The sequence below is a fragment of the Bufo gargarizans genome, chromosome 11, assembly GCF_014858855.1.
Source record: "Bufo gargarizans isolate SCDJY-AF-19 chromosome 11, ASM1485885v1, whole genome shotgun sequence".
Lineage (NCBI taxonomy): Eukaryota > Metazoa > Chordata > Amphibia > Anura > Bufonidae > Bufo > Bufo gargarizans.
In genome coordinates this window covers 16387659-16409168 of record NC_058090.1, presented here as the reverse complement: position 1 = coordinate 16409168, position 21510 = coordinate 16387659, and the positions used below count along the sequence as shown (strand labels likewise).

General features: G+C 43.2%; 1 protein-coding gene across 1 annotated transcript in view; it reads right to left on the bottom strand.

Moving 5' to 3' along the window:
- Positions 1-21131, bottom strand: part of LOC122921854 (protein delta homolog 1-like) — a 36431-nt gene extending 15300 nt beyond the window's left edge. The window contains exons 1-5 of the mRNA XM_044272136.1: positions 20700-21131; positions 20514-20599; positions 6006-6066; positions 5713-5843; positions 3901-4042 (exon numbers count right to left, since the gene is read on the bottom strand). Of these exons, the coding sequence (XP_044128071.1) occupies positions 3901-4042; positions 5713-5843; positions 6006-6066; positions 20514-20577 (398 nt within the window). The 5' untranslated portion in view covers positions 20578-20599; positions 20700-21131. The remainder of the gene's footprint in view (positions 1-3900; positions 4043-5712; positions 5844-6005; positions 6067-20513; positions 20600-20699) is intronic.
- Between the last annotated feature and the right edge of the window lie 379 nt (positions 21132-21510).

The window sequence follows — 21510 nt, the reverse complement described above, 5'->3', positions numbered from 1 at the left end:
GATATGCCGATCCCCCCGAAGAAGCCCCTGTCAACTCTCTACAAGGAGTTACTCTCTTCCACACCCCCAGTACTATCCTTTTTAGTGGCCTGGGAGAAGGAGCTCTCGTACCCCCTCTCAGAACCCGAAAAAGCATTTATCCTCTCCAACTCTCACGGATTCAGTCGTTGTATCAAAATACAGGAAAATTCCTTTAAGCTTCTTACGCGTTGGTACAAAACGCCAGAATTCCTCCATAATCTTAATCACGAAATACCCGATCAGTGCTGGAGGTGTGGAACAGAGAAGGGGTCCCTATCTCACATATGGTGGTCCTGCAGTCTAATCCGTCCCTTCTGGACACAGATTGAGAGCCTAATCGGGCGCATTTGCGGCTCCCCTATAAGTCTAGATGCGCAATTAGTCCTGCTTTGGTGCCCCAATATAACCCTCGCCCCTTCTAAAAACAACCTACCAACGTTACTTCTAACTGCTGCCCGCCTGCTAGTCCCTCTGCTGTGGAAGAACGACTCTGCACCTACGCTGCTGATGTGGCAAGAGAAAGTGGATCAGATATGTCGTTTTGAAGAACTGGCTCACTGGGAATCTCACACTCGCCCTCGTTTTCTGGACATATGGAGTCCCTGGAAAGCCTATCGCCACCCGGCGTCTTGAAAGACCCTGTCATGATCTGACTGACACCGCCATTATTGAACCCACCACCCCCCCCTCCCTCCCTCTCCCTCCCTCCCTTCTTCTTGTTTGGTATTTCTTTATCCCTGTCCGTTGTCCTGTTTGTCTATTTGTGTTCCCCCCCCCCCTTCATTTGTTTGACTTTTGTTATATTTGATTGCACTATTCTGATGCCATCTGCGTATGGCGTTTGCTGTATTGTGGCACTTTATATCTATTTGCTTTCTCAATAAAAAGAGATTTGGTTAAGAATATACCTACTATAATACTGCTCCTATGTACAAGAATATAACTACTATAATACTGCTCCTATGTATAAGAATATAACTACTATAATACTGCTCCTATATACAAGAATATAACTACTATAATACTGCTCCTATGTACAAGAATATAACTACTATAATACTGTCCATGAATATATACGTGGATAAGTGGAATATTTTTATTAATATAATAATAAATGTTATTTATATGGTGCCATCATTTATCAGCATGTTAGCATTCTATCTGTAGTATGCTGCCCTTTGAATATTTACTGCAGCCCATAGTGTTAAGCACAGATAATCTTTATCATACATAACCCACCTCCAGTACTCCCAGTATGAGGCGCAGAACGCGGCGCAGGTTCAGAGATCAGGCGGGGATATTTTTAGCTGTTTAGAAGGACAGTAGATGTTTTAATTGGATCTGAATTTCAAATGTCTAAACAGCTAATGAGACAAGCGGAACAGTCGTCCTTAGAACAGGAGACAGCTGGGTGTCCTGCGGTTTGTAGAACATTGGGGCCACGTCCTGGAGATTCAGGAACCTGGCAAACATTCTCCAGGATTTATAGGTACATCACAAATTATAATCACTGCACTGAATACTGATGCAGCCAGGGCAGCAGTTCTCTGATACACTTATACTCATGCATTAGGTTTTTACTGAGCACAAGAGACCATGAACCTCACAACTCAGTGATAAGTTTAATCAACTTTGTTGTTGTTTTTTCCTTTGAAAGTTTTAATGATAGCATAAAACTAATACCAAGATATACCTGATCTCAGCCACAATGACACCATGAGTGCTTTATATAAGAATTACCCTGTTTTGTAAGGGTATTTTACATATATATATAAGTACTGATTGGTTCTGTCCCCTTTATTATTATATTATTTTCTATGTTCTTTGTAATGATATTCCTTGTAATGTAGTGAGTTAGGAATAAGTAGATGACATACACAAACCGCCCAATGTGCTGAGAAGGCAACATTCCTGAGTGATTATCTCAGAGATCTTATCTGCAAAGACAGTTAATTGTAACTCCATCGAGAACACCATCCAGGAAGGGGGCTGTGGGTCTGTCTGTCTCTTGTATCACCATGGGGCAGAAGTCCTCCCAATATTGTACTGTGCAGGCCATGTGATTGATTATTAATTGTTCTGTATGTGATTTGTCTGTTTTACCTTATATTTAATATTATATTTATATCACCTATTTATTCTCAAATCATCCAATGCACGTTAAAACACTTGGTGTCAGGAGTGGGATTTGAGCAGATGAATACGTTTATTGTTGATGGTGTGATACATAGAGAGGGTAGTTTGGTGCCGCCATTCCGAATTGAATCCTGGGCATTTGCTAGAATGTGATCATCTGCAGTCAGATTATTAATTGTTTCATTGGTTCACTACATTACAAGGAATTTCATTACAAAGAATATAGGAAGTGATTTATAATTATAGGAGACGGAACCAATCAGCACTTGCCCTTACAACACATACCCTAGATGGGACCCATCTACCTACCTTGACTACATTGTAAAAAATACCATGCATTTCATGCATTTTTTTTACTTGCATTTTTGTCTGTGGTTGCCAGAAAAACATTGCACCCAGAGAATGCTGTGATTTGAAAAGAAAAAAAACACCAAGGAAAAAAAATGTAAACTGTCTTGAAACACCACCACAAAAAAAGCTGTTTCTATTTGCAGCTTTATAACTTCCTATTGGTCAACATGTAAAATCTGGTGCTGCAGCAATTTTTTGCTAGCAAAAAAAAAGCTGAGAAAAAAACATGACATTTGACATTTTCACATAGTTTTTGGGTGTACTTGTTTTTTTTTTTTTTTGTCCAAAAGCACATCTATAAACACCTGACTTGTGCAGCATTATTTAAGACTTTTTTGTGGCACTTAGGGCTATATGGTGTGTTTGAGCATTGACCATTTTTAATCTTTTTTTTTTTTCTTACATAGGAAAGTGCATACCCCTGTAATGTCTACAGCAGTATGCAAAAAATGCATTGGTAAAGAAAAGTCGTTAAAAATGTAACACTCTTTGGCACATACATTTTATAAAATATGTCAAAATAAAAGCAAAACAATGCACGTCTATGGGAAAAAATACAAGAAATCAAAGAAAAAAATGCCAGAACATGACGCATAAAAAAAAAAAGACTGCTACGAAAAATGCCCGCATGTGCTGCGTTTAATCATCTTAATTATCTGAGGCTGCATTTACACTCTTTGGTGGCGGCATAAAACTCCACCCACATGCAGCGGTCAATGGGCTCAGGATTTTAAAAATAAGGTCTTGGCTTTTCTTGCAAAATTGTGCAGCCACATGGATGTGCGGGGTCCCATCCGCATGCAAATTGTATTGAATCAGGCAGCCTGATCATCTCGGAAATGTGAATGCAGCCTTATTTTCACAAGATCCTTCTAATTAAAATGTATTTCCCTTAATAATTGGCTTCCTCCTGTCTCCACCATCATGCCGGTGTCTGGCATTATATGAACCTGCCCAAACTAAGCAGTATATGTACTATGCCTAACTCAGGGCAGGAGGGGCGGAGCTTCAGTTTTACTGAAGTAACCCTTTCATTTCATCTACTTAGTTTCGCACAGACCTGTCACTTACCAGTAGGAGGAGCGCCGGCCGGCCACAGACAGCGCAGGTAAGTATAAGCTAAGTAACCATGGCAGCCAGGACTGCAGTAGCGTCCTGGCTGCCATGGTAACCGATCGGAGCCCCAGAGATTAACTGGGACTCTGATCGGAAATGCCGCTCCGCTGCCACCAATGGTCGTGAAAACTCAGATCTGAAAAAGCTGTTATGCAGACAGATCCGCACTGAACGGATACCATTGTTTGCATTTATAGGTGCGGATCCGTCTGTGCAGATACCAGACGGATCCGCACCTAGCGCAAGTGTGAAAGTAATTTAAAAGCGATCAGTTACCCATTCGTATTGCAGGGTCCCCTTTTAACCATGCAGTTTCTTCCTGTAAATCCCGGAGCACAGAGGCAGATGTATCCACCATCACCCGTTTCGATGCAAGTAGAGTTACTGGAACAGGGAACAGCAGCACATGGATGGATATCTGCAGGAAATACACATATGTTACATTTCTAATACACTACAGTGAACTGCTCCAGTCATGTACCTCTGCTCCGTTCACACACAAAGCTGTATTCAAAATTCTGCTCTTTGTACCTTTATGGGGGTTTCTCATGTGTTTTTGTAATTGGATTGAGTTTGCTATTTCTGCCTTGGGTGCTCATACACCAGGGATGTAGCAAAAGGGGATGTAGGGGTAGAGGACACAACTGGGCCATAGAACTGAAAAGCCCCAAGGCCCTTATACCACATGAGATACCAACAGAGTGGCACATAGTAGGTTGGCAGCTCTATTATGGATTTTGGTTTGGGCCCCAGGAGCTCTAACGCTGGGTTCACACCTGAGCGTTTTACAGCGCGTTCCTACGCGCTGTAAAACGCACAACAGGCAAGAACCAATGATTCCCTATGGGAATGGTTCTCACCTGGGCGTTTTACAGCGTGTACGATCGCGCTGTAAAATGCCCGACGCTCAAACAAGTGCTTGAGCTTTTTTTTGGGGCGTTTGTCGCGCGTTCCCGCACATAGAAATTCGGGAACGCGCGACAATGTGTGAACGCCAGTCTCTGTATGCGCGATTGTAAACACCCGTACAATCGCGCATACAGAGCGCTCGTTTCAGAACGCTCAGGTCTGAACCCAGCGTAAGTCACTCCTCTGCCAAGCACCTTATCCAAACCCTGGCTGGGCACAGCTGGCACGCACTGCTCTGTGATGGGGCAAGTATAGCCAATATGAGGGGCAAAAGGTGTAATTTATAAATAACACCAAAAATATTATAGAAACCCAGGGAGAGAGAAAAAAATCAGTAAAACATTATTTTCCAGCCTAAACTGCAGGTGGCGCTGTTGTCACAGTTTTCCTTTGCTTTAGCTGGTAGTGTGTGTTTCATGCATCGGACATGAGAGGCATTCCTGTAAATTGAGTTTTTCTATTGGTAGCATTCATTGATCAATGGGTCCCGATCATTGGATTTTCTAGATTATCAGACATGGAAAAATATATAAAACTGGTTTAAAAGGTAGAGAGATCTCCTCACTGATTCTTTCTATTCAGTAATGTCCCATATGATATTGCATATCTGTGCGGAATGAAAACCAGACTTTCTGAATTATTATTTCCAGATTAACGGATTTTTATTATAGTAATAATAATTAGCAGATTATGAATAGTTCCCATTATTAAAGGGATTGTCTCATTACAAAAACGTATCCCCTATCCGCAGGATAGAGGATAAATGATCGGCCAGGGTCTGACCTCTGGGGTTCCTGCCGATCACAAGAACGGGGGCCCGTCTTCCCTGACTTGGATGGAGCTGCGGACATGCATGAGCGTTTCCGCTCCATTCATCTCTATGGGTCTGCCAGGGATACTTGAACACTTGGCCATCCTACACAGTCCCATTAAAATGCGTGTCTGCTGGTGAACTCAAATGGGAGAACAAGAGCCCCTAATCTGGTGATCTGCGGGGGTCCCAGCAGCCTGACCCCTCCCAATCTGACACATCCTGTGAATAGGGAGTAAGTTGTTGTAATGCATAGTATGTAAATTCATTATGAGAGGTTTCAAGAGACACTAACAACCAGTTTTTTAATCAAATTATTAAAAATGCAATTTTTGAGTATTGGGAATTTGTATAAATGATTCGAGCACCAATGTTGCAGTGGCTCCCGATCCAGCCCTCGTCGCAGATACACTGCCAGGGTTTATTACAACTTCCATGGACACAACCAGGGAATGGGATACACTGGTCACAGAACGGTCCTTTCCAGCCAGTGTGACACCTGCAAAAAAGAAAAACAAGACTTAAAGGAACACTCCATCCAAAATTGATACACTGTGCTATACCTAGTACGGGGCACAAGGGGGCAGAGCACGATACTGAATCCTAGAACACAAATGATACAATGCCTATTGTTAAAGTAGGTCTCCTGCACAGTACACACCTGCATTCTCCAGGACCCTCGCAGTAGCCATTTGTCGGGTGGCAGCCTGCCCTGCATGCTCCTAGAAGACACATATTACACAACAGGTTATAATAATTTACCTTACAGTTATACATATATTCAGTCCCTGGCTGTGCACTGGTTACGTGCACTCTTCCAGGCTCCTGTTCTTGAGCAAATGGTGCAGCTGTTCCATGACAGCCGCTCCATTCTCTGTGATCCAACAGAAGCAACACGCATTAAATTAAGGGGTGCCATAGCTGTTTTTGCTCTCTGCAAAACACGAATCGCCATCCCTGACCATACGTACTTCATGGGTGAGTTATAGATATCTTTATTTGGTGTTATTTGCCACTGGTACATAAGTGTTGCGTTACGATTTTTATATAGATGTTGAATTATAGAAATCATGTATTCGGTGTCAGTGTCTTTGTTACTAGTTACAGCTGTACATAGTACCATGTGCCCCGTGTAGGTCTTGGATGGCGTCATTTCTGTCACCTCTATTATATGATGCGATTTTAGCAATCTTTCAATAATTTTTTGTATACTGCAATAAAGAATTATGTTATGTATTGGGTACATTGTGGGCTCTATTTTATTGTGTAGGTTTTCTGTGTGTCATCTACATTTTGGGGAACAAAACGTCCTGCCCTCTATAGGGTATCCATAATACAGACATACAGATTAGCAGTGTGCTGTACCCATCTTTTGCAGCCCCATTGAAGATTATGGATCCGCATCCAACCCGCAAAAAATGCGGACAAGAACAGCCGTCGTGTGCAAGAAACCTTTCCCCACAGCAAGTCTTTTCTTTACCAGACCCCTCCATATACCCCACCCTACAAGGGCATGAGAAATGGGTTCCCACGCCCAAAAAAAAAAACTTGCAGCATGAGGAGGTTATCAATTAGCATTTTCGGTAACCCTTTCCAGATATCCAATAATTAAAAAGCACTTCCCATCAAAATTACAAAAATTCATCTTAAAAGCAAATTCACCGTTCTTTAAATGGCAAGAATACGTTTTCAAACATTTTTCTTCAATAATACGAACTTAAAATACTAATCGATTTATGTACAGTCTTGAAAATATTGTACTATTATGTTTACAGCTCCTTTGCAGACCTATGTGTCTCCATGGTTACAGGCCTCAAACAAACCCTATGCAGTCGGGCACTGTTGTCATACTCTCATCCATCGGTAGGTTAGCAAGAGGCAAAACGGAAGGGACTGCAAAAATCAGACTGTCAACACATGCTTTGTTTGTAGCCACGGTAACACATGTCTGCATATGAGCTGTGTGCATTAAACTGTATAACTGTATAAGAATTCTATTTAAAGGGGCTCGTTCAATTTTTTTTTACTGATGATCTATCCTCAGAATCGATCATCAGTATCTGATCAGCAGGGGACCTCCACCGATCAGCTGGAAGAAGAAGGTAGTGGGACTCGCAGTAGTGCTGCAGCCTTCTCGCTGCTTCCCACAGGCCAGTGACGTCACAACTATGTCACGTGGCCAAACGCAGCTCAGCCCCATTGAAGTGAATGTTGCTGAGCTGCAGTGAAAGAGTTGTGATGTCACTGGCCTGCGGGAAGCAGCAAAAAGGCCGTTACACAACTGTGAGCGCCACTGCCTTCTCAAACAGCTGATCAGCGGGGGTCCCAGGGGTCAGACCCCTGCTGATCAGATGCTGATAATCTATCTAAGGGTCCATTCACAAATCCATAAATGTGTCCGCATTCGTTCTGCAAATTGCGGAACGGGTGCGGACCCATTCATTCTCTATGGGGCAGGAATGGATGCGGACAAGAATAGGCAGTTCTATTGGGGTGCCGGCCGGGTGTATTGCAGAGCCGCAATACACTATGGACATGTGAATGGACCCTAAAGGATACATTATCAGGAAGAAAAAGGTAAAGAAAGGTAAAAGGTATTGATGGCAAAGTATAACCAACCTCTTAAGGCCACCTGCACATGTTGCGGAATACGTGCGTTTTTTTCCTCGCGGATTCCAGTGCAGAAAAACCGCAGCGTATTACAGTATATGAGAAAGTGTATGAGATTCCACAAATGTTCACAGATATTAACCTGCATTTCAGATTTCGTAATTTGCAGCATGTCCATTATATTTGTGGTTGTAGCTGCGGATTTCACCCTTTTCAATGGAAGGATGAGATCTGCGGCAAAACCACATCAAATCCGCAACAAAAACCGCTGTTAGACATTGCAGATTTTGGTGCGGATATGCTGCAGAAACGCACATAAATCCTTACAGAAATAAGTGGATCTTATTTACATTCACCCGTACCTGTGTGCAGGTGGCCTAAATTAGATTTTTGTCTTGGAAAGCTCACACATCTTTTCAAGACTACTGAAAATCTCTCTAATTATTCCTGCTGATGTGTAGGGATCTTACGCCTGATGGGTGTGATCACCATCTATGTAGAAGACAGAATTTACCGCCAGATTGTTGTTGATGCTCAGCCGCCCCTCTCACTAGACAGCACATGATATACAGTAATGTCCTCTGCTGCCAATCGTCTGCACAGCCAGGGATTAAATATTCTCCTATAATGGCGTCGTATAAAGACGGCAAATGGGCCGTCACTTCCAGGGGTTGGTGCTGCACAGTCTGCCAGGATTTACATGAATGAATGTAAAATTTTGATTGGCTCTTATATTTAAATACTGATTGGCTCTTTGTGTTTTATAACTTTTATAACTTTTTTATAGGACAAACGCTATTGGAACAACTAATTGCAACGGGTGTGATATACCTGTTGCCCCAAAGAAACAGGGTGGTGTGATATAACAGTTGTGTCCCCCCAAAAAATTTGAGGGGTGTGATATACCTGCTACCACAAAATACTGATTAAGGGGTTTGATTTACTTGTTTCGACCAAATATTGATTGAGGCCTACAATATACCTGCTTCCACAAATACTGCTCTTCTCTAGGGACTTAGGCACAGGGTCATTTTGAAAATGACAGGCAGAGGAAGAGGCAGGCTGAAGCTGGCACAATTTGCCATGGAACTGTAAAACTTAATGAGGCATGGATCTCAGAGGAATTCCACACCTGTGACGACAACATGTAATCGAATTTCCTCATGCCAGCCCACAGATATCCGCCACCACCCAGAACAAAGAATGGTCCTTGTCTTATGTATATACAGCGGCATAAAAGGCCTTTTCTGTCAGGTGAATGCCTAATTTTTGGGGCCTCTACTCCAGTGGCCTACAGTACAATTTTTATCCAGTGACTGTGTAATGTACCTCCAGCCACATAATCACTTCTTTTTTTCTGTCAGGTCAATGCCTAATTTTTGGGGCCTGTACTGGTCTACAGTAAAATTTTTAGCCAGTGACCGCCTAATGTACCCCCAGCCACATAATCACAAGTTCTTTTCTGTCAAGTGAATGCCTAATTTTTGGGGCCTGTACTCCTGTGGCCTAAAACAAAAAAACTTCTAGGCTCCAGCAGCGCAGATTGTTGGAGAGTTTCCCTTTAAGATGCAAAAAAATGGCCCCTGATTAAAATACATATTTTTTGTGGGAATTTTTGGGCTTAAGTTTGAATTTTTTCATCACTGCATTTCAAGAGCTATAACTTTTTTATTTATCTGTCAATGGAGCCATATGAACTCTGTTTTTTTGCGGGACAAGTTGTAGTTTTAAATGGCATAATTTTAGGGTACACATAACTTACTGATTAAGGGCTTGTGCACAAGAACGTGTGCCACCCCTTCCTTGCATTGGGGGCCACTAATTGAGGTCCCCAATGCACGGGCACTGTCCGTGTGGCTGGCGCAAACGGATGCAGACCCATTTAACTTGAATGGGTCTGTGATTTGTCTGCATTGCAAAAAAATTGAGCAAGGTCTTTTTTTTTGCTGTGCAGAGGACCGGCAAGAAAACCTGTGGAAGGAATCCATAGTCTTTCCGTGTGGTTTTGTGCCTCCATTTTGCACCAAACCTTACAGATTGCAAACCCATTCAAGTGAATGGGTCCACACACGTTATGCGGTGCACAAATGGTTGGTGCCCGTATATTGCAGACCCGCTGTTTGCAGGTCGCAACATGGGCATCAGCCAACAACGGTCATGAGCATGAGCCCTAATACTATATAATATTTACTTTTTCTGGGGGGGATGGGAAAAACAGTAATGCTGCCACTGACTCAGTATTTGCGTGTCACGGCTGAGGATGGGGAAAACCCTCAGCCGTGCGATGCCAGGTGATGTTGTGGCTGCTCGGCCAGGAGAACAGGATAGGGAGCAGGTCACCTCCTCAAGCGTCCCTAACCTGACCCTAACTCCTACCTGCATGGGCCGACCTTTAAGGGAGGAGGACCCATGCGCAGGAACCTCGGAGCCCTGACTTACCCTCCGCAGATCCCTGAGCTAGGAGCTGGGTAAGACGACCTACTCCTCCTAGGCACGGAGGAGCAGGAGTCTCCATGGCCAAGCTGTTGGGAAAAGGGGAACTCATACAGCCTTACGGGAATGACAGGCGAACTATTAGTTCCACCAACCTGTCACAGCCTTGCTGACTGGATCCCTGCGCAAACAGGAATCCAGAACCGTAAGCTGCACCAAACACATAGGAAGGTCCCAACAGAACATAACATACAACATCAACACACATAAAGACATAAACATAACGACAATATCTTTATGACCACAGGGGTGGCTCTCACTGGCAGGTAATATGCACAGGAGGCTGCTCCAGCCAAGCATGACTGAAGCAACCTCCTGAGCCATGCCAAACACCAAGGTTATATAGGCCAAGAAGCCACACCCCACAGCCGGACACACCCAGTGACATCACACACACACTGGGAAGGGAGTTAACCCTTCCAGCACTACAGAAGGGAAACACACATAAAGGGGAAGTGACCAAACTAAATCACACTGTGGCTGTTGCCGCAGGCAACGACATGGGTGGCAGCCGTCCTGGGAGTCAGCCCGAAGGCCGGGACCCTGCCACCACATGTACAACATACCAAACGTTGCCACGGGCAGCCACAGTGAAGGAAAAGTGTCAAAGTGCACACCAGACAACACAAAGTGCACACCAGACATACAAACGTGCATACACACACGCACACAACTCCAAGGGAACCGCACACATGGCTGTTGTCCGCGGCAACCGCACTTGAGGCAAACAACATCATGCCTCAAGCTGCGGTTGAAACAACTACCCAAACCGCGGGCAACTGTATGCGGCTCCCAAGGAGTCACGGCCATAACCATAACGGCCATAACCGTGGCCGTGACATTGCGTTGACGTTTAACTTTTACCATAAATTATCAATTTATTCTCTGGTTCAATACGATTACAGAGATACCAAATACCAAATATATGGGGGTCATTTATCAAACTGGTGTAAAGTAAAACTGACTTAGCTGCCCAATTAGATTCCACCTTTCATTTCCCAAAGTAGCTGTCAAAAATGAAAGGTGAAATCTGATCGGTTGCTATGGACAACTAAGTCAGTTCTACTTTACACCAGTTTGATCAATGACCCCAATAGTTCTTTTATATTTTACTTGCACAATAAAAACCCTTTTTTTAGACAAAGAGCTGGATTTTTACAAAATAACAGCAATTCTGGCAAATATATATATTTTTTAATATGGTATTAAAAATAGTTTAGTGAGGATCTTTATAGACATAGTGATACCAAATATGTGGAGGGGATCTGCTTTTTGCAATTTTTTCCATTGAAACGCTTTTTTGCAATGGACAAAAAGGTGTATTTTTTATTTTATACAACTTTTTAAACTTTTTTCTAACCACTTAATAGTCCCACAAGGGTACTTTAGCAGGCAATCTTTTTATGCTTCTATAATACTATGTAATGATTATGCAGTGCAGTGTATTATACTGTGATATAATGACAGCCGCTGTGCCAGAGAGGTGCCTCTTTCACATGAACGTGCGTTACCCCGTGGCCGTATTTCGGCCCGCATACAGCGTGTCCGCAATACACGGGGCACCGGTTGTGTGCATTCCTCATCACGGTTGAATTCACTTAAATGGGTCTGCAAATTCGGAGATGCTGTGCGGAACGGAACGGAACCACAGAACGGAAGCACTACGGAGTGCTTTTGTGGGGTTCCGTTCCACAAAAAGATAGAATTTGTTCTATTTTTTTGCAGAATGGAGGGATCGCAGAACCCATTCAAGTGAATGGGGTCGCGATCCGCATGCGGCTGGCCCACGGTCAGTGCCTGTGCCTGTGCCTGTGCATTCCGGATAGCAATTTGTGGTTCGCAGAACGGCCATGGGTGCTGTAGATCAGCACCCTGCGATCTGTTTCAAGGGGTGCTGATGGGAGACGGAGAGAACTCCCTCTAAACCACATAGATGCCAAGGTCGCTATTGACCCCGGCATCTAAGTGGTTAAACAACCCGGATTGGTGCTTCTGGCGGTTCGAACCATTAGTACAGGAGCCCGCTTCTCATGTGAGAGCTGAGTTCCTGCTCTCCGCTGCACAAGAGGCCCATGCAGCACTTAGACTGGACCACCGTAAAAAAGGAGGTGGCCTAGCCTAAGACCCATTAGTGACCACCGTAAAAAGGTACATTGGTGGTCACTAACGGGTTAAAATACACACGGCTGGGCAATATCTGCACATACAAAATATGCAACGTGTATATGAGATTCAGAACATCTTATTCACTTTGCTGCTAATATTTTATGTGGCCGCTTTTCTGCGCAAAAATCCACATGGAGGAAACGCACGTAATCCACAACACGTGCAGGTAGCCCGATTACTTTTACTATTAGTAGAATTACTCGTGTTGCTTGTTTCATATTTATAGAAGCATTAATCGTAGATTTATTACTACTTCTTCTATTCCTTCTATAAGTAGTCATTCCTTTCTCACGGCTGTTATTAGGAGTAGGAATAATTGGAGGGTGTATCAGGCACAGGCCTATGTACCGCACTCGTCAGCAGCCTCCTGACCTCGCTCCCCTGGACCCGACATTGGATGTCATCTGCAGAGCTATAAATACCTGCAGACGCCCAATTATTGTCTTCTCTCTTTCTGCTGGAAGGAAGCGCTCGGCACGACTCCGCGCAGATGAGAGAAAACATCCTTTCATTGTGAGGCCTCTCCAGGCTTCTTAAGCACCGCACGTAAGTCACGTTTCTTCTCAACAACGAGGCCGACATCACAAACTGATCATCCAGAGACCGATACATCAGTGATCCAGACATAAAAATTTAATCACGTCACATATAAATCTTCTGTATCCTATTTGCTATTTCCACTTATTTTTCAGCGCAATAGAAAAATATATATATATATATATATAAAAAAGGATTTTTCTTACTTGGAAACAGTCAAAAAGTTGCAGTTGATGGATCTAAAATGCATATTTGGAGTCTGAATTTAGTATTGCGACTATAAAATGCTGTAAATGGGCTGTGAACCTGATTGACATCTTAAAGGTATTGTATTGGATTACCTCTATTACCAGAAACAGCACCACTCTTGACCATAGGTTGTGTCTGGTACTGCAGTTCAGTGCTATTCAAGTGATTACCACTTGGTGATGTTGCTGCAGGAGAGGTGCAGTGTTTTTTTAATCTCAGAACTACCCCTTCTAATACCCCAGACAGAAGTTTTATTTATTTAATCTGGTTAGTCCATCAGTATCTGATGGGTGGGGGTCCGACACCCGGGACCCTGGCCGAACAGCTGTATGAGAAGGCACCATGGCCTTCTCCAGCTTTTCCTATAGCCATGTGACGTCATGTTCCTCGGTCACATGGCCTAGGCCAGGGATGGCTAACCTCCGGCACTCCAGCTGTGGTGAAACTACGACTCACAGCATGCTCTATTCATTTCTATACGGGTTAAACAGCCAAGAACAGCCAAGCAAGTGTACATCTTGGGAGTCGTAGTTTAACCGCAGCTGGAGTGCCGGAGGTTAGCCATCGCAGGGCTAGGGGCAGTTCAGCCCCATTGAAGTGAATCGGGCTGAATGCAATACCAAGCACAGCCACTATACAATGGACGGTGCTGTGCTGGGGATGTAGAGAGAGGCAGCAGCGCTACTGCAAGCATCGGTCCCTACTCAAACAGCTGATTGGCGGGGGTCCTGGGTGTCAGATGCCCACCAATCAGATATTGATGTTTCCACTTGGTAAGTGATAAATTGAAAAATAATTATTTCAATAAATGACACAAATGCTTGATTTTAAATGCCGACTATAGAGCCGATGTTAAGAAATACTGCTGCGTAAAAATGTAGCAGAGTTGAGTTGGTCGCCAGTTACACCCGCAGTCCAGATATTTTTAGCGACAGTTCACAGCTTCATTCGGCTTTATTACAGCTTGAAAATGAGTGTGAATATAAGAAAGCAAGTGTCATCTCACTGCGGGGTACAAGAACGCCATAAACCTTCAGCCAACCAATTATAAGATATGGATTTGTGGATTTCACGGATGAAAATTCTCAACCACAAAAGCGATGATAATCCCTAAAATTAAGGGCTCATGCACACGAATGTATTTTCTTTCCGTGTCTGTTCCATTTTTTTTTTGCGGACCATATGCGGAACCATTAATTTCAATGTGTCCACAAAAAAAACGGAAGGTACTCTGTGTGCATTCCGTTTCCATATGTCTGTTTTTCTGTTCCGCAAAAAAATAGAACATATCCTATTATTGTCTGCATTACGGACAAGGATAGCACTGTTCTATTAGGGGCCAGCTGTTCCGTTCCGCGAAATACGGAATGCACACGGATGTCGTCCGTATTTTTTGTGGAACGCAAAATACATATGGTCGTGTGCATGAGCCCTAACAATGAGAAATCTGGGTGACAACTAATATGGCCACCACAGTATCTCTCAGGGCTTTCCCATAGCTGTAAATGTCAAATACACCAAGCCATGTAGGGATGCATCCTCGGCTCCTAGGGGTTTAGGGATGCGGTTGCTTTCCTCACATGTGACAGTCCTGACTAGCCCCATGGACACTATGGCCCCCTGCACACCACATTGAACAGCTCCTGAGGCAAGAGTCATCTGACGTCATGACCACAATCAGATCAGCGTGCTGGCCACAGTAGCGATAAATAATATCATGAATCACCTACAGGCCTCAATCCATTAGGGTCCCCTCTCAAACAAATAAGACCGGGGAAGGTCCTTGGGGCCCCAAAGTCTGACATAAATCTGCCCATTTAACCCCTGTAATATTACCTCTAGCCAGTGAACGCCATCTTGGAGGCAGAATGAACAAAACCCTGGGCCCAAGCCCAATAAACCCGGGCAGATCTTTGCCAGACCACAGCCCTTTTTTGCAACTGGGGAGTCCAGAGCCTTAATTGCTCTATCCCCACCACACCAGAACCATAATTACCACCAACTCCATGGCTGCCATGATGAGAACCAGTCCGATGGGCCAACCCCTCCACTCAACCAATCGCAGCCAAAAGAAAAAACAAGGGGAAAACAGTGAAGCCCAAATGCGATGGCTACCAAAATGGCTGCTATCCCCTGCATTCCCCCCCCCCCCATATAACACCCTCTACAGACTCCACACCTCCCTTCCTTGCTCTTCCCCTATCACAGGTCTTCCCTTTCCTCAATGTCCACTCCCTCCATAGAAACATAGAATGTGTCGGCAGATAAGAACCATTTGGCCCATCTAGTCTGCCCAATATACTGAATACTATGGATAGCCCCTGGCCCTATCTTATATGAAGGATGGCCTAGTCATGAGGGTCTCCCCCCAGGCTTTGGTCTCAGTCCAGCCCTTCCTTTTTTAGGGGTATTTCAGCCAAAAATGGTATCCCTATCCACTATAAGTCCAGTATAATGGGGACCGCAGTCCACCGCCATGTTGAGCTGCTTTTGTCACTTCCAACGAGTTTGAGTAATTCTGCTCTATGACATGACTGTGTGGTCAGGGGTCGAAGAACCCAGGTTTGATCAAACATTAGGGTTCTGTGGTCATATCCCAACTGATCTAACATTTGTCGCCTATCCAGTGGACTGGAATACCCCTTTAAAAGGTTCTGTCTTGGTCACTGATTAATTTAAAGGATATGTCCAGGACCCCAACGTTCAAGAAAGTGAGGGGGCCATTTTGTTCTATGGAGCATTATAGACCCTTCTGTTTTCTTATTCCAGGTACTACAGCTTGTCATTACATAGAGCGCTGCCTATTACCTTCAATGGTATTGTGCTGCACTACCAAGCCCAGCATCTATACCACCTCCATATCGTAAACTCTGCAGTCCCGCTATAATTCTCAGCCCCCCGCTGATCACACAGTGATGGGCCTTCATAAGAATAAGCCATTAATGTTATATTTGGAAACAACCCTCTTAAGATATTCTCCCCTCACCTCTTTGGGAAGCCATATTGATGGTCACCCACCTTTCCCGGAAACAGACACCACTGTAAAGAAAAACGAGTCGACTTGCTAGTATACCTTTGCAGGGAAGGAGGGTTATAAAAGGCTACATGCCAATTTTCTAGCACACGAAAGTTGTACATTTTTGAGCAAGCACATTTTGCAAAAGTTTGTGACTTTTCCTACTTGTACACCGCACTCTCCACATTTGAAAAAACTGGGCAAGGCTTAGCGAGGGGGGGCTCACATGGCCTGACAGATTTACTATAATTTTATGCAAATATGGGGCGTGTTAGCCCTGCTTTGGGAGGGAAGAAATGCAAATGAGCTCTTAACAAGCTTTGCCTCTAATGCCACAAGATGTAAGGCAGCTATCCTATAAGTCAATATTTAGCTCTTAAAATAAGCCATGTGACATGACTTGGATATTAAATAAGCCAGCACCTCATCTGCAGACAGCTGTTTCGGGGTGATTGCCCCTCATCAGTGCAGAGTACTGGCTTAACTGGGTAGGAGGCCTGTGTCCGAGCAGGGTGCTCTCTCCCTAAGGAGAGCTAGTTCCCCCCCCTAGCCCTGCTTTGGAAATGCCCAAACCCATCTTGGGCTGACCATTTATGGGCGGGCTTATAAAAGCCACACCCATTTCAGGACAGCTTGAAATTGCCAGGACAGTCTCTGAAAATTATGGACAGTTCCTGCAAATTCAGGACTGTTAACAACTACGTAACTTATGCCAGAAATTGGCTTCAATTATAGCTCATTGCTGGAGTAGGTTTGTTTTGTTGGCACAAAAGAAGATGCACAAAATTTACTTAGAGGCCTGCGCTTCTTCATACATTTCATACAATAGTACTCCAGCGCATTTATGTTTTATTTTTATTAAGAATGATGAATGAAATGTCGGCCAAATTAAATTACCCCACATGTTTCAGTTCTTTATCGTTTAAACCTGGACAGACCTAATGATGTACTTCTCACAGGTGAGGGTTTGTTACAATTTTATCCACTCTTTGTCTTCAAAAAGCTAAACAGCTTGGACTCCCGAGTAGAGATGAGCGAATTAATTTGTCTCATCAACCAGAGTCCTACTCCTGCGAGTGGGTGTCCGCAAAACTGAAGATGCATTGCTCGCCCTGCCACTTGATTGACAGGGCCATCATTTTGGCTGGCCCTTACAATCTTACGCCTGTATGCTGCTCTGAGTAGGGGCACAAAGCCTCTGCTTTTGGAGTAGCAACTGTGCATGCGCCGTTATACTTCCGGATAGCAGCGCAGATGCACAGCAGACACCCAGAGGCAATGTCCACGATCATCAATAATGCTGATTGTGGACATTTAATCCCTCAGATGCCGTGGTCAGTTGCGACCAAGGCACCTGAGAGTCTTCTCCCCAGGAGTACTGCACTCTCAGGGCCTGAACAGCTCTCCCGCTCAGCAGTCGGGGAAGCCGTTTGTTCCTTGTGGTAGCCTTAGTAAGGCTGAAGGCTACCACAGTAACACATTCCTATGCCTGTGACAGGGCTCCATAGGAACGTATTAAACGTATTGCTAATTCTTTGCAGTCTATGTGAGAAGCAATCAGACCATCATATGTTCAGGTCCCCTAGGGGGACTTAAAAGAGGTGTAAAAGAAAAAGTAAAAAAAAAAAGTAATTAAAATATTAAAAATAAAAACAAACAATACAAAATATAAAGAGCATAGGGATCACCATGTTCCAAAATGGCCAGACTATTAAACTATAAATGTATTTCTCCTGTACGGTGGATGCTGTAACAGGGAAAAAAAATCAAAATGGCTGATTCGCCATGTTCAGAAAAACTGAATAAAAAGTCATACACACTACAAAATGACATCAATAAAAAAACTACAGATCTCCCTCCTAAAAAATGAGCCCTCGCACAGCTCCGTAGATGTAGCTATAAAAAGTTATGGGGCTTAGAATACGGTGATGCAAAGAAAATATTCATTTTTCAAAAGTTTTTTTTCTTTATTACAACACAAGAAAAACTATATAAAATCTATTATTGCTATGATCGTACTGACCTGGAGAATGAAGTGCACAAATCAGTTTTACTGCATAGAGAAGGCCATAAAAACAAAACCCATAAAACTCGCGGAATTGCATTTTTTTCCAGTTCCACCCCATTTGTATATTTTTCCAGTTTCCCACTGCGTCGTATGCAATGTTAAATTGTGACATTAGAAAGTACAACTTAAAACAAGCTTTCCTACGGCTATGTGAATGGAAAAAATATAAAACTGTTATGGCTCTGGAAAGGCAGGGAATAAAAAACAAAAATGAAAAAAAAAAACCTGAAAATGGCTGCGGCATGAAAGGGTTGGAGAATAATATTTAAAGTGTCCCTCCAATATTAGTCAGACATCAGGCCTGGAGAGATGCCACCGCGTGTTGGCCATTAGTTCCTTATTTACAGTATGTGCAGTGAATTGTTAATTAGGGCAGGACCTATGCCCGATACTCGCTGGGCATCGCATTGTTGCCTCGACAACAATACCGCCCTGCTTGTAGTTGAATCTCTCCACGCCCCATCTGAGCAACATTGGAGGGACACCTAATTGATTATATTGGAATTTTGTAAGATTAATGAGGCATTATTAAATAATTCAATATTGCATTCGATCCCAGGGAGGGAGGATGAGGGCAAAAATTAGTCAGATTTATCTGTGCAATATATCAACAGGATATTGAACGGAGCCGGCGCTCGCTGGGGCTCTCACATGTAGCATCGCTGCTGGCTGAAATATGGGATGAAAGGCTACCATGTAGATGGAGTGTATGACAGCAAAGTACTGATGTATTATTAAAAGAGGCGAATCCGATGGAGACTATTCACACAATATATATATATATATAGGGTGCATTTACATACAGGGCATATCAAAAGGTAATAGGGTGCAATTACTCATAAATGGGCAGATGTGTACAAAGTGGTTTCCTATAGAGTGTTATATATATATAGTCTAGACTATACAGGTTTATATCTTACATTACATTATGTCCTTTATAAGCGCATATGATAGTAAGATGCTTTACAGGGCTGAATCCTATTCAGGGTTGTTTCCCAGACAGGGGGGAAAAATGATAGGGTCTTCCAAAGGTATCCTATATAGAGTTACATCTTATGTATGCTAAGAGCCAATACATTATATCCTCTACAAGGTTATTTCCTATAAAGGGTTGCATCTCATCCAGGGTTATTTTCTATAGATGGTTTTATCCTACTTATTACATCCTATAGAGGCTTATAATAGGCTATATTCTACCTGTAAGGGAATATGAAAGCACTTCTACATCTTCTCCCTGTTGCTTTACAGGTAAGGACTCACGGTGCTTACATAGGAGGGTGTAGTCCTCCTTTATCATTGCAGACACCCACCGTGACTCAGGTAAGTGCTGGCATTGACGTAACACATATAATAAACCATAAAGAATAAGTGATAATAACCATTTTAGTGGAGAATTCCAGTTATTTCCAACCGGTGTAGAGGGGGGTCCAGAATCCTTCAAACCATTGCACTCGGCTGGAAGACCCCTGGCTGACCTCAGCCCCTCTCCCCCAACAACCAGCATTATCTTATACCATATGAGTATGAAACCAGGTGGAGTTCCCTTTTCACAATCAGATATGTACCAAACCCTTTCCTTACAATCGGTTGTATCCTGAATGGGATGCTTGGTTACTTTGCAACGGCCGATTGATTGTAATATTATTACTTCATGCAAAACATGTAATAATGGAAATAATGAAATAGTAGAAGACAATGAAACAAAAATCATAAAAATATAACGTTCTTTAAGGTTTTTGCAACACAAATTTGCCACAGATCCATATTAACCCTTTAATAGGAAGCATCACACACCAAAAAATTCTACATACACAATTGTTTTCTTATTCTTACATATAAAAATGTCATTTCATCAATAGTGAAATGTATATAGAGTAAAATAGGTGGAGTCCTATGACTCTTTTAAACACAATTCTTATCATCCCCTGAAAGAGGATGATGAGACTCATAGTTCCACTGTGGAGCAACAGGTTGCTAGACACTTTTGATTGGGAAATGAACGCAAGGCAAAGGCAGCACATTGGATTTACCTTGAGTAGCTGACACTATGGACTGGGAAAAGATGAAGCACAGAAGAAGAACTGGCAGGTCCATCACCACTTGTTCCTCCAGGTAACTGAAATACAAAACACTGGTTACCAGCGAAAAAACACAATTTAGGCATGATGTTATTTATAGTGACCAAGCTGGCACAAGGTGGGCACCGAGGTACTAACCTTGATTGCTGTACCCAAAGGGAATAATTATCGAGCAACCACTACATCTCCACCATTTATCGCCTTCCAAGGATTCTGAAGCCAAACTTCTGGAATTGTACTAATGTGATGCCCTTTAGATGCCAGCTCTTTCTCTCAGCAGTTCATTGGGAAACTACTAAGCGGAGCAGATGCCCAAATTAGCTTCAAATCAGCTGCTCTCCAAGAAGTGTAATGTCTTACTCCAATGAGTGGCAGACAGCAGGAACCTTCATGCCTCACAGAAAACAAAGCAATTCACTATTCATGCGGCTCCACAATCATAAAGCAGCGGATAACGAGAAGCCATCGCCTGCGCTATCCAGCATCAATTCTTCTCAAGCCAGAACTACTCCATCTCTTCATAGCAACAACTGAAATAAGGATTATTCTCCACAGCCCGAAATAAGCACGCCTCCGACACTGCTGCTCCTCGCTCACCAAGCTCCTCACAAAACAGGAAGTGGATTTGTAATGCTTCTTATAAGAAGATGATGATGATGATGATGATGGACCTAAATGAATGCTGGGCAATTATAACCATGGTGTCAACGACAGAATAACAATTAAACAAACTACATTACAAAAATAATGAAAACAATATTCATTCAGCCTATTATTATTATTAGGGATGAGCGAATTTCATATTTTGAAGTTCGTTTTGTGGTATTTACTGAATTGCGTTATGGATTCCGTTACCATGGACCATAACACAATTCCATGACGGAATGCATAACGGAATGTCTTTAGAGGCATTCCGTTATTCATTCCCTCATAATAGAAGTCTATGGGC